At 35.6% G+C, this 14,515-nt stretch overlaps 1 protein-coding gene across 1 annotated transcript in view; it reads left to right on the top strand.

Moving 5' to 3' along the window:
* The window catches only part of LOC113498263, a 37,611-nt gene that overhangs the window by 5,645 nt on the left and 17,451 nt on the right, over nucleotides 1–14,515 (top strand). Inside the window, exons 2-5 of the mRNA XM_026878212.1 lie at nucleotides 10,273–10,983; nucleotides 11,694–11,873; nucleotides 12,658–12,809; nucleotides 13,866–13,973. Of these exons, the coding sequence (XP_026734013.1) occupies nucleotides 10,273–10,983; nucleotides 11,694–11,873; nucleotides 12,658–12,809; nucleotides 13,866–13,973 (1,151 nt within the window). The remainder of the gene's footprint in view (nucleotides 1–10,272; nucleotides 10,984–11,693; nucleotides 11,874–12,657; nucleotides 12,810–13,865; nucleotides 13,974–14,515) is intronic.

The raw sequence follows: 14,515 nt of genomic DNA, 5'->3' as shown, positions 1-14,515 counted from the left end.
TCTTGTAAAGAAACGTTCAATTCTTCTTCTAGGAGTGTAGATCAAAGCCTTATGAAGATAAGAAGGATATTTTATTAAACCAGTACTCAGCAAGGCTGTCACTATTGTGAGTGTAGTTGCACAGGTCCTGTGCGAGTAAACATTACAATTGATAGCAAAAGTAAAATGTGACCCAGACATGTCTAAATCTTGTGTTGGCAGTCTCGTAGTGAAATATCATCACCATACATTGCGTTTACTATCGTTAACGCTACAATAATGTTGCTTGGTAAGGGGGTCAATGAAAGTGAAATGAAAATGCAAGCTGTAAATAAAAGTGAAAAATTAGAGAAAGGTGTGTTAAAAGCCGACGTTGAAATATTAAGGTTTATGTTTGCACAGGCCAAGTAAGTTGTGGAAACTGTTGCTCGTTAAGTCCACGTGGAAATAGGCACTGTTTATATAAATACGATTACAGAATAACAAGGGCAGACAATAGCTGTGAGTAATGTGTATTAGTTAGTGTAACAATGTTTTGTAAGCCTTTTGCATACGTCGCAAGTTTCTGTGGTACCCAATTGCAAATGCCAGGGTTAGGGTTTTCGATGAACAACACAAAGAACGCAATAATCATGTAATTTTTTCTGGTCTTTTTCTTTCTTGTTTTTATTTTACACGTGCCTATCTTGTTGTGATGTAAAAATACTTATCGAAAGAGTGAAGTTGGTTAATATTTCTGTCGATGACTCGAGATTAACTGGGCCTATCGTGTTGTCTTGTCCCATTTCAAGGATCTCTTGAAATTAACTATTCTACTTAATTTAATTTAATTTTTTATTCTAAACATATTCTTTTCCTTGTATTTTAAAGTTCATAAGCATCGAGCTTCTCTTGACAACTACCAGTTGGCTAACCCAAATACAGACCATATTCTAGTTCATATTCCAATAACTATGAAACTTGTTATAGTTTAAATAGCTCAAATAATTTCGTTTTGCCATAGCAAATGTTTCTGTATATTATCCGCATGTCTTTTTAACAACCATTCATAAGCTTTGAACCGATGCCGGTTAGAAACACGCTGACCTAGCTGCATCGACTATGTTCTAAGAAACTGTCGACAATTACTTCCGTAGTTATAAAATGTTCCTAACACGTAATATGGACATTTGAATTAGTTTTCCCTTTAAAACAATATTTGTTTTGAACTCCTAGTCGACTTTATTGTTGTTGCACTTAGTTATGGAACTTAGTTTGTGTTAAGTGATACCGCGATGTTATCATGCGGTTCTGCCACATTTTGTAACTGAGAGACACTTCTAAATTCACGAGAACCATTTTGGACAAGGCTTACTGAGTAGCCAAATAAAAGGAAAAGTTACCCGACATTTGACATGGTACTTAAATAAAGGTTCTGTCATATTTAGGTAAGCCGATATTCCCCGTTCAGCAAAGTTTCCTGTGCCACGAAAAAACAGTGAAGTTACTTAAAATAAGTACGGGCATAGTTGAGTGTCAAATTCTATTTTTACTGAAAAAGATAAGCGTGTCTCCGGAAATTGTTCCCAAAACAAATTAACTTTGACACCAATTGGTGATCTTTTTATCATGCAAATTTGTGTTTTCAATTTTTATCTATTGCCGAGTAGTCTCATTTTTTAAAATTATATAAATGCAAATGTTTATTACTCAATAACGTTATGGCTTAATTTATTTCGATAAAATGTCCAACGCAAATAGAAAGTGGCAATCAAATCAAAAAGTTTTTTCTTTACGCAATCCAATTTCAGACGCTTTCTTGTCCCGGGCTGTGTTTTTTAGTTTTCCCTGATATTTTTGTTCCGAGAATGAAAATGTTGTTCTTGGGTATTTCGAGGCTGTTTCTTTTGATAGGCATGATAATCTTATGTATGTGGCCATATTTATCTTCAGCTAGATTCTTTTTTTTCTCGAATTTTGTGTATGTTTAAACACACAACCTTCGACGACACCTATTACTACTTTTGGAAGTCTTCCTTATGTTTGCCCTAGAAATAAATATAATGCCTTCTATGACTCCTACTAAACTGCTGTTCATTATAGACATTGTAAGGCCTACGTGAAATAGTGTACGTTCGCCATTAACCCTATTTCGATACAACTATAGGCCTGTGTTTCTCACCTAACGGATGAGAGGTTATCGCACAATAACTCACAGGACCTTACTAAGTTGTCGCCGTACTTTAACAGAAAACGACTTTAACTATTTCTCAATTTATACTTGATAACAGATCTAAAGAAACTTGTTGCGTATCTATCGAGGGATTGCGCGCGCCTAGAACAACAACCCTTTGCCCTTTTGGTTATTTTATTTGCTTTGCATCTAATTAAGAGGCAGTTCCCTATTCTGATCGTTGGGCAACTTTGCCTAATGTTTTGAGAACCATTCTTTCCAGCTGTTTAGAAACTATTTATAAGGATTGTTTTGTTGTATTCGAGATTTGCCCGAGGCAGGGATTCCAGGAACTTTTATTTTTGGATGCTCTTGTGGTATAGTTGAGATATCTTTTCAGATAACTCTGACATATGTATTCAGATTTCTTTTGGATATAATAACGTTTATTTACGAAAATAATTTTAACGATCTGAAGTTTTACTGAAACAAACAATGTCATGTCAAGTAAATCAACGTGTAACTAATGGTTTTTACAAGCAAATAATTTATTTAGTAAAAACGGTATACTCAAGTGTCCAAAACACATAAAGGCTACCTGATTAAATAGAGCGAGAAGCATAACGAAAGGAAATGACATGCTGTAATGTTTAACATCTTCAAAATCTTCACAATGCTGGGTTCTGTCCAAAAATATCTCAGTTTAATACCTGAATTTTATCGTTTGTCCATTACAATGGATCTTAACCTTCTTGGGTATTGGACCCTGAAGACTCCCTGTGCAGACAGTAAGAGGAAAATAATTACTCGCGAAATTGCTCAGACGTAACACCGTGATTAAGTAACTGATGTTATGCCATAGACTTGGATAAAAGATGTGAATGTATTTCTTAGATATCGAATTTTATAGATGGACAGATGTTGATCGGAGAAGATGTGATGAGTGCCCGAGTTTTTAATGGAGCTATTTACGGTTTGCTTTTTTTAATGCACTGTAGAGTAAGTCATTTATGCGTTGTGATACAAACTTTCTTGAATCACGATGTCGCAAATACTAAAGATGATAATCTTGGACGGTTACCTGAGGACGAGCAGCTAGTTTTAAACCTGTACTAGATACTCATGACAAAAACATGAAATTATTCACAAGACTTTTTGGAGTTTACAATCACGATAGCAAAACTAAATACGCAGAGAAATTCAGAGACTGGAATATGGAGCAAAAACTACTCTTCGTACGAGAGTGAAATTTGCACGTTAAGCCAGCTTACCCCATTACGCATAATCGGATCATAAAACGTATGAAAAGCAGTAGCTATAAGTATTAAAGAAAGCTATGTTGAAGTTGTTGTCACCTCGCGTGAGTTGTACGAGTAATTTAACGAGGTTTGTTTTAGCAAGTCATAAATCAGGGGACTGTCACTACTAAGATATATAAGGCCATATAACGTGCAATATACAGACAAACGTTTTTTTTCATTCTGTTAATACGATTGTTGCTGTCGTTAAGTCGTGATAATTCTTTAAGTGCTGAGCTATTACCAGTAGTAGATCATGTCTTGACTTTGAAATTATTGGCGTTGTAGCTAAGTTGATTGATTGGTTCGGCTCTAGACGTCGTTGTTCATTTAATCTATGAGACTTCTTCGCATTTTTTCCCCTACATTGTTGTCAGTAGAGTTCATTGGTAGCAATCCTCATTCATCAATGATTTTTTTTAAGAAAATCTCACTTTTTCAAATATTTTTATATTCGACACACGTTTTTTAGAAGTTCTCATGGATGTTTTCTACTCTGGACAAGGCAGAGAAGTATGCTGGACTCTTACCATTTCAAACAAACGTAATGTATCGCTCATTCCTTGTAATTGGGATTAAACGAGCATGATGATGCCAACTACCGGAGTAAATTTTCAACATCTAGGATAAAAAATGATGAATTTATGTAAAAACCTAAAATCTTTATTAGAATCACTGTTCATGTCACTGCTATCCCTCTGTTGTCGTAGTATGTTATTTTTAGCTCAATACAGACAACATCCATTTGACATAATCCTTTAATCGCCTTTTAACACTTTTGCTCTATATTCGTAAAAATATCGGTAAGATAAGCTAAGCTTAATCTTGAATTTATCTTCGTTAATTAATATAGATTCTTTTATAATGAACGTGTTTTTAGAAATCTTCAAGCTTAAAGTTCCTTAAAATATGTATGTTTATGGGAATTAGAAGGAATATAAGTTTAAAAGAAAATTGTAATCTTCTATAGCCCCTTACTTTATTCAAAGAATCGCATCAAATCTTGTTTGCCAAACATTTGTTCCGTTGCCGTTAGCCTTCTACCTAATCCAGCCATCTTTTCGTCTATAACAAAACTGTTATCGCATTTTACATTAAACACGTCCGCAGTCGCAGATATCTGCAGACCACACAAATGTTTATCCCGTGCTCTTTGCTTAGGAGGTCAAGCAGGAAGCACCGTGCCAATTAGGTCATCAGTTTGTCATAGCTTTGAGTTATAACAGCACCGACTAAAACATACCGACTTATACAGTTTGAACATCATAAAAACGCAATGTTATTGTTACGTAATAGAACAATGACCTCCATACTATTGTTTAAGACCGACGTAACACTTTAATTGTCACCTAATCGCTAGGTTTTCATTCATTTTCCACTAGATACGACTGCCATGGAAAAATATTCTTTGTTGTTTCAGAAATTAGTGCTAATTTTGTTTGTTACGAGAGTATTGGGCCTTGTAGATCGTTAACACAGTTACCGCAATTTTTGAGTGTGGTTTCTGTTTGCCTTTGTAGTTACAAATGGGGTGTCTGCAAGCGTTTCGAGTTTTATAAGAGATTTTCTCAATGGTTTTCCTTGAAAGAAGCGGGGCTTGTGTACACATCCAAGTTTTGCGACGAAAACATGTGATCCTTGCGTGTTTTCTAAATATTTGCGAAAATAACAATGTTCAAGCGAATCACGGTTTTGAGAAATCGTAAAAACAATGGCTATAAAATGTTATGAATGGGTTATGGAGTTGTTTATTTTTATATTGTTATCTTAACGGATACGCTCGTGCCCTTATCTGATGCGCTTGTATTGTGTTTTAATCCATAGATAGAAAATTAGCTCATAGGAATAACTCAAATAACGATTTAACGATTGGGATGTTAGACAGATCGTGTATTGAATACGTAATTTATGCACATTATAAACTATAATTTTATTAAAAAGTGAATTTATTAGAGAATATTTAATTGAATGCTCGGCTCTAGAATAGTATGTGCAGTTGGCCTATTAATCTATTGTTAACAGAGGTCGTACTTAAGTATCTTTGCCAGGTTTGATTTGTTTTAAATCGGTACATGGAGTCAAAAAATCGGGATTTAGGCTCATTTTGCTGATCGGGACAGTATCAAAAGGTGTTTTTAAATTAGGGTGTCATGCTGCACTTACTTTGCCTCAACATATTTGAAAGCCACTTAGATAAGTATCGTTCTTCTAGACTCGAAGGTTGTATACTTACTCTACTATTGTAGCTATGTTTTGGTAAAAACGAAATCTACTTATAAAGTTATAGATGTTGGCGCAGTGACTAGCAATGAATGGACTGGACTACCAGGACTCGAAAGATGAAGGGTGTGGTTTTTCACGTAAAATTGCAGTTGTGGAAGAGAAACGTCCCCAAAAGCCGTAGATTGCACCGTCTGGCTTCTACAACTGCAATAGTCTTCTATAGGTGCTAGTAATCCCCTCGAAATTGAGTAACAGGCAGCTATAGTCCAAATCTTATACACTACAAATATAAATGTTTATTTTATACAGCGGAACAGAAGGGAAAAATAGTAATTTCACGCGTATTTGTAGGGTGGATAATTGCATAACGAGCCGGCCCATACATCGGAATATCCCCCTAATATATTTATCACAATCACGTCCAAGTGTAATGATTTTACTCGAAATAAATAAACAAAAGAAGTTATCTTTCGTTCTTTATCTTGTTTTTGAGATTAAATCAAACTTGCATGACTTATCGAGAAAGGTATGGTTGTTTTCGAATGTCATATATGTCTTATGATATTGTCTCAGTTATGAATTATACCAAGAACGGTGGAACGATCGGTACCAAATACACCATGTAGAGCAAAAATAGTTCTTGTATTAATATGACCGTAAAAAATGTATCAACGGCTCATCAGAATAAACACGGTATTAAATTAACGTTTATTTAATTGCGATTAGCTGCAAATTTTCCCGCATTTAAAATTATCAGCCTAAATATATATATATATATTCATTCCACTCGTTATAGTTTAGAGTCATAAATCCAGGTGCAATCGTCTAAAACAAACATACATTCAAAATCTCTGTTTTACTAGTGTCTACTGTATTAGCAGTGGATTTTTATAAACCTCTGACGTAAGCTACCTACGACACAGATCAGGTATTATAATTAATACTCCAATTAATCACTTAAGCCTAAGTTTATAATATCACACCTCGTATACAGCTCGTAAGATAAATCGCGTGTCTGTCAATGGTATTAAGATTGAGACACGCCTGCAGGATGCGGGATACTTGCTAGTCGAGTGTCAAGCTTCCTATGTCCTATCTATATTGAATTATATGGATTTTATAAGTAGGAATGTGTTGGAAACTTTTAACACTGCGCCGTTGTACTTATATGATGGGCAGAACATGGATGGCTTTGAGACTGATTTATGAGTGGATGGTTAGGCAAATATCTATGCTGCTGTTGATGGAAGCTTCGTTTCCCATGAGTTTTTTAAGTGCCTTTACTAATTACACTAAAATTTCATCTTTACAATCATGCCAAAATAATTAGTTAAATCTGGGGTTTAGGTTATTGTATGAGCTATTTAAAAGCAAAAAGAAACGTAGGTTTAAAGGTTGCCGCGGTCGGTTCATGATGAATTGCCACGCACCGGCCAAAAGGCAGGAGACGTTGCATGGCTGTTCAGGTTTAGTCAGTAAGAGTCTGACACTACCTACTTCCGAGGAGGTGGGTGTCAATGAGGCTATCCCCGCCTTGTCAAAAAAAAGGTTTTAAAGGGTAAATAGTCTATAACGTCGTAGCTGTAGGTCATAATTAATGGTCCATCATCGTCCATCAACAAGCTAAGTATGCTGCTCTCGTTAATTAATAACTAAACATAATTTCACTATTAAGCGATTCATTACAGTTTCATTGAGCCGTGAATGAGATATCGTTGGTGATCTCTCTAATTCACATGATAAATGAAAGTATTACATTAGATCTCGATCGCTTACTGTGTTAACGTATCGTCATATCTTTTATATATCAGATTGTTATAAGTAATCTGCGTCGATGGTTTCTTGATATAGAGGGTGTCCCATAAAATCTATATTCTTTTGGAAACTGTTGCCATCATGCCACTTCGTCTTGACGTCGATTTCTAGGACACTGAATAATCATAGTAAATTAAAAAGTTGGTTTTGAAGTCTTCTTGATTGCACTGACACACCCTTAGTTGTATACTGAAACGTAGCTTCAACTTTTTAAAACCATTGTCTCGACAAGAGACTGAAGAAATGTTTTTTCTCAGTTCTAGACTGAATTTTATGGTATGATCGCTGTGAAGTTTGCAGAGATCGGGGCATTGACCTGTTACAGCTGTGATGGAAATCGTTTTCGTAGACTTAATTGATACTTTGTATAGTCCGCAATGAAATTATATTTATCCATTGATATTAACAAAATACTTGTAATAGAATCGAACGCTAGTTGTTGTTGCGACTAGTAGAAAAGTCGGTCAAGTTTAAGGTCAAACTGATGGATTCACGATGCTTTTCTAAAGTAAAGTTAAACAAATAAGTCACACATCAAAATTATGAACTAATGAAGCGTTGCTTAACTTCGGTACCGCGCCCTTAAAAGCTGTCTTCTTTCACATGAGCTGAAAACTCACTGTACATTAATGTTTTATTTTTAATTGTCGGTTGTGCCATCAAAAACCTTAATTGAAGGATAGAAAACAATGTTTAATTGATAATTTCCACGCTCCCGTATATCACGAATGATTAGGTGAAACCTTAAATTATCACGGGAAACTGACCAGTGCTAATAGTATCAATCAGATATCAATAATTGCTCAGCCGTTTTGTACTTAGGTGGTATAAGGGTAGGGTTATTATAACAAAATAAACAAACATTTCATCTCCTTAAGGTACGACTGTATTAAGTAATAGGCATTGAGTATAGATTGTCTATTCTATGAAATAATCTTGAAATAAAGCTTTTAATTGGCATATTTCATTTAGATCAGTCCAGAGACGTTTCAGCTTAATTGAGTTACGCAAATCTATCCATTCTTACAAATTTCAGCAAAGTATTTTTTATATCATTTTAAGGAGGTTGTGTACCTCGACCTTCCGTTCCTTCTCTTCTGTCCTTCCATCTTTCTATTTCTGATTTAAGCTACAGCAATTTCGCAAAAAAATGTATTTCAATTCAAGATACGCGCTAAAGCACTCCTGTCATGGTGATTTCGATTTGTATTTCTCTGCAAGTGGGTTTTATAATTTTGCTAGTGAAATATATTTAACCACAATCCCTAGGCATTATACACACTCAAACTTTAAATGGATATAAAAATAAAAAGTAATTTATCACAATACATTAACTAAATCTATAATTCCGGGATTCCAGACGTTTATCTGCAAGTGCATTCCATACGTTAACATCAGTTCGTTGACCTCGAATAGCTCACCCAATTCCGATCAGTTATAATACTATACGTAGCTGTTCAGTCGGGAGACGTGAGATATAACTCAGGAACGATAATCCATATATCTGTTACTAGCTGTTGCCCACGACTTCGTCCCCGTGGGCAGAAGATATAAGTTATGATTTACACCTGCCCTGCTTTTTTTCACATTTTCCATTGTATCGTCGCTCCTATTAGTCGCAGCGTGATGGTTTATAGCCTAAAGCCTTCCTCGATGAATGGTCTATTCAACACAAAAATAATTTTTCAATTTGGACCAGTAGTTCCTGAGATTAGCGCGTTCAAACAAACAAAGAAACAAACTCTTCAGCTTTATATATTAGTATAGATGTAGTAAACTTGAAACGATTAAATACCGCTTTACTCATTCGAAAGCCTGTAAACATGGACAAAAATATAACGTTTCAAAAATCGTTTCAAAAAGGTCACGCTAGCTCATGATAGTGGGTTGTCGTTATCAAATTCTAATTTTCAGAATCTAAGTTTCTTCACGAATCTTTTGTGGTGCTATAAAAAAATAAGAAAGTAAATTTGATTTTTCAAATCATACATAGTCCTCGAAACTATATCGGTACGTTTTGCAACTTGCAGAACAGCCCTGTCCTCACTTTGGGGAACAAAATATGCTATTACACGTTATAAAAAAAATTGTCAGCTAGACGGTGTCTGCTGGATCAATGTCGAAATACAAATATAAAATGTCTTCATAGAAATGCTATTCGTTTAAATTAAATACGCTGTATATTTTTATTATTATCATGCCGTTTATGCTACTCTATTTATTAGACTTAGTCAATGTCTCGGCTAAAGACACTTTTTATGGGCCTTAAGAGTCCCTTAAATACAGTATTGACGTCAAAGATGTAACACACCTGAATAAAATAAAATGCAATTATGAGAAGAAATAATTTTCGCCTTCACGATCAAACGGACACTCCGTATTTCCCATTGTCCGGAGACCCGTATTAACTTTTGAAAATTATTCTAGATATCTCACATAGTACTCCAGACGCCTAGAATGTCTAGATGTAGGAGTAAATATATATTCCCTGATAATATGACTGTTATTCTATTAATAATGTCTCTTAGTCACAATCTACAATGTAAAGGTTGAAAGTTAGAATTTAGCGATAAATTGTCATACGGACGCTCTTGTCAGTATTGTCGCTTGTGGAGATGATTGTCTGTTTGTATGTGTTATATCGCGGTTATAGATTTCAATGATGTGTCATTGTATAAAATTTCTAGATTTTTTTATTTAACTTCATCCATTTTAAAAGGGAAAATGGACAGAAGGGAGAGAATAAGAATGTTTTGTTAGAAAAAAATCGACCTTATTTTAATACATTTTTATTTTTCTTTCCAGTTCCGTCCGCACCTCAAAACCTGACAGCCAATAACGTAACAACCGAGGAGGTCCACCTATCATGGGCCCCGCCATTGACCTTCACGCTACGCACTCTGCCCAACACTAACGCTGACATAAAAACTCACACTTCAAGACCAGACCCTGAAACTGCCACGTCCAACAAAGAACCACAGGGGGACGAACCAGTCAATGACGTCATCAGCTCAGAATCAGAATCCAACCCACTAAGCGCAGAGAGACAGAAAGACTTCGAGTACACATCATACAACTTCTACAAGAACGACAAACAGAAATACAATGATGATTACTCACTCGACTTCAGAAGTAGAAGGGAAGTACGATCACACAGACATAGAAAAAGACGGCAAGACAACGCAACAGATACGAAACACTTTGAGAAGAATCTGGAAGAACTGGAAACGCACCAAGCGTTTGAGCTTCCAAAAGAAGTGGTAAAGAAATCGTACAGTCAGACAAAGCCACATACTACCACACAGGTTGCTTATGTCCTGTATTACGAGCAAGGAGTTCCTAAGTACGGGGTCAGTATTGTGAATGGCACGCAGACATCGGCCAGCGTGAAGAGAAAGAACGTGTTCCCCAGCGACTTGGGCATGGAGGACTACTCAAGGGCGACGAAAAACCTGACCCTTTTGAACACATCCGGGAAGGTGACGAAAGTCGTCGGGTTCCGCTTGAGAAACCTGAGTGAGTGGCGTTCATAGTTTTACTTGCCGTTGTTGTAACCGTTGATTCTTATTTAATAATGCGGTTGGAGAAAGTCTTAGGGCCGTGATTTGCATGTTTTTTTTGATACAATTTACACGAACTTAATATTCATCGAAATTAATGAGAAATTCAAATTGCTCTATTGTTATTTTTGTTGACTATTTCCTTGTACAATGCCAAGTTTGTTCAATCAATTAGAATGATTATTTCTCCTTATATGATGTAGGTTTGTAAGACGTTGATCCAATTACAGCACTAAATACCTTCAACAGTCTTAATTGTCTACATTACTAATCGCATTTTGATGTCTCCTTGTAAATTACTGGCAAACTTCGTAGTCATTATTGTGTATGGAGGTTTTTTGTTCCTCATGTGAATAGTTTTAAACATTTATTCATTTATTTTAAGCCTTAACCCTTTTTTCTGTGCTTGAGTAAATGTCTGTTTTCTGTTTTTTTTTAACATGGTCTGTTTTAAGCCATTTCTTTTATCATTTTTTTTAAACAGAATCCATCAATGAAGTCTGATTGCACCAAACAGCTGATACGAATATCATTCAATTTAGCTTTTATCACTTAGATAATGTCCCAACGACCTTGCTTGATATCTGTATCTATTATAAATTGTTTAACAACAAAACTGCTGCTTCATTTCCGTCTAAAACTAATACAATTTTTATTTACTTTCAGAGCCGTTCACTCCATACAAGATCTGGGTGCGAGCTTTCTACAATTTCTCGCTAGATGGCGTCCAGTCGTCCGATTTGTTGGATCGTTTGGGACCTAAGTCGGACCCCCTGTACGTGTTGACCGATGTTAAACCACCGTCGGCTCCGATTATCTTGAATCTAACTTGTGATTCAACGAAACGTAAGTTACCTAATATATAAAATTCTCTTGTCACGGTGTACGGTGTTCAACTCCTCCGAAATGGCTCGACCTATTTTAGTGAGATTTTGTGTTCATATTCGGTAGGTCTGAGAATAGGAAAACATGTATTTTTCATACCTCTGGTTTTTTTCTCTGAATCTCTTTATGGTAGCTAGTATTTTTTTTAATTATAATGTTATTCTAAACATATTCGTTAATTACGAAATGTTTGCATTCGTCATGGTTGTTAATCAAGATTCTCTCTGAATTGTGATAATATTTGTAGTTGCGTGTGTTGTTATAATTAACAAGAATAATACTTTTTTCAGTGCTTTTTATTACAATAATGGCTTCAATTGTTTTAAGCATCTTGTATTTCCCACCGATTATTTGTTTACTAAATGCTTCGGTGTTGTACTATGATAAAAAAATATATCTTTCACTGATTATCAAGTACTAGACTAACTTACTTTATTGACCTTAGGGTAGCCATACTCAACCATTTTTTCTAAGGGCCACAAACACATTTCAATTGTGGTGTCAAAGGCTGCAAGCAAAATCTATTTTTTTGGAGTATTCAGGACCATAACTTAAAATGGTTAACAAAAATTTTAACTTCAAATGGGCCTTTAACAGAAGCTCAGCCACACGCACAGCTTTAGACACACTGAGCATTTAAAGTCTATACGTCGTCAGAGAAATATTAACACTGTCCATTGGTACTCCTCATAGGACTAAAAAGTAAAAAATAAATATTAAAATTATCTCGTATTTATTTTCTCAGGTACCTTATTCCTCCAATGGCGTCAACCGCTCGAGTATAACAACTCTCTCGACCAGTACGTTGTGACATTGAGGAAGATTCCAGAACAACAGCCAAGGACCAGACTCACGCTGCCCACGAACAAGAACGATATAGAGACCACCATTCCCATCGTAAGTACGAAACATATAAGGCTCAGGATGCCCTAAACCTGACCTATGGTATGGTATATAACTATATACTATATATAAGCTCTTACAAATGCTACTATTAATGTACTACTAGTCTAAATCTGATATCGCAAACTACGTGATGTCTGGCTCCTACAGGTACACCTTTATGAGGTAGTGATAACCAACCATCATCCTAAATGTACCACAAGCAGGTTTGTTGTCGTTTGTATGGGGAATTGCAACGCAGTGAGTCTGAAACTACCCGTTGCCCCCCCCCCCCCCCAGAGAAGCGAGAGCCCACAAGGATTACCCTGAATAAAAAAACTGGCTTTTGTGAGAGCGAGATAGGTAGAAAATTAAAAACACGTTGCAAATATTAGTCAATATTAGTTGTTTTTAGTAGGTAAAGCTTTTCTTACTTGCAAAATACTTTATGAAAATATCATAGGTGTACGGGAAACAGACATAGATGTCTTTTTGCGTTCATTAATTAATAACAAACAGACACCTCTATATTTAGTCTCATTAATGAGGAAGATTTGATATTGAAGTATGGATCATATGAACAGGAAAATATATATGTATGTTATGAGTTAGTTGTCAGTAAACCGTTGGGATGGCAGTTTGTTAATATCTGCAGTCAGAACTGTTGAACTAACGGATACCTAAATCAATAATTCTGATTGTGATATCCTTTTTAAATAATTCGCTTTTACTGGTGTTGCCAATTGTGAAAATGCACACGCAAGCTCCGAGGAAAATTACTGTAATTTTATTTTACATAAATGATAAATTTATAATTTTAGCTTTTTTAGTTCGTAGAATCACCAAACAATGTCCATGTTAGTTTGTCGACTTTTTTCCGGATATTACATTTCTTTCAAATAATTAAATTCGCTTAAAGTGAACATACTATTTGTTTAACGAAAATAAAGATTTCTCGGTCATATTGCTCGTGAATTGGTGATTAGAACCTTGTCTCAATAAATTCCTCATAGCTTTTCACTACTTTTCAGTTTATTACTGATTATGTAATGTTTTATTTTGGTTATATAGGATGTGGACTTGTGGAACGTGACGAAGTACGAGGTCAAAGTGTACGCTGTAACGCAGTCCGTTGCCAGAGAGAAGTCTTTCATCAATGGAGCTGAATCTCCGCCTGAGGTAAGCTTAATTGTCTGGAAGTAAATGTTTTTATTATATATCTAACTCTTTTGAAGTGGTATAGCCGTTTACGTTTTAGGAGTTCTGTACCTAAAGAGTCATAGCGGAATCTTGTTACTCATGCTCCGCTGTCTGTCCGTCGGTTCTTCACCCGACTATATCTAACGAATCGTGATAGCTAGACTGTTGAAGTTTTTATAGATGTTGCAGAGGTTAACCCATTTGTTTAACTCCTGAAGGACCCTTGCGCAACCCGGACAAAGGCCTTTCTTAAGGCTACAGGTCTCCCATGAGCCCTGACTCTGTATCCACAAGCGTGTTCATGCTGGCTAAAGACAAAAATACTTCTCCATTATCTTTACTTTAAACTAGACGGGAAAACGACGGAAAATTATTATTATTAATCCGTAAGCAGACAGGCATCTGCAAACAGGCATATCATCTCAAATTACAACGAATTTTCCTCTTAATTATCTAGTATTAACCATACATAACACTCATGCTAAGTATCCGTTAACCCAAATCGCTCTATTATTAAAGCG

Source organism: Trichoplusia ni, chromosome 10 (genome assembly GCF_003590095.1).
Source record: "Trichoplusia ni isolate ovarian cell line Hi5 chromosome 10, tn1, whole genome shotgun sequence".
Lineage (NCBI taxonomy): Eukaryota > Metazoa > Arthropoda > Insecta > Lepidoptera > Noctuidae > Trichoplusia > Trichoplusia ni.
Note: the sequence above shows the minus strand (reverse complement) of the source record. Positions and strands in the feature narration are given on the sequence as shown.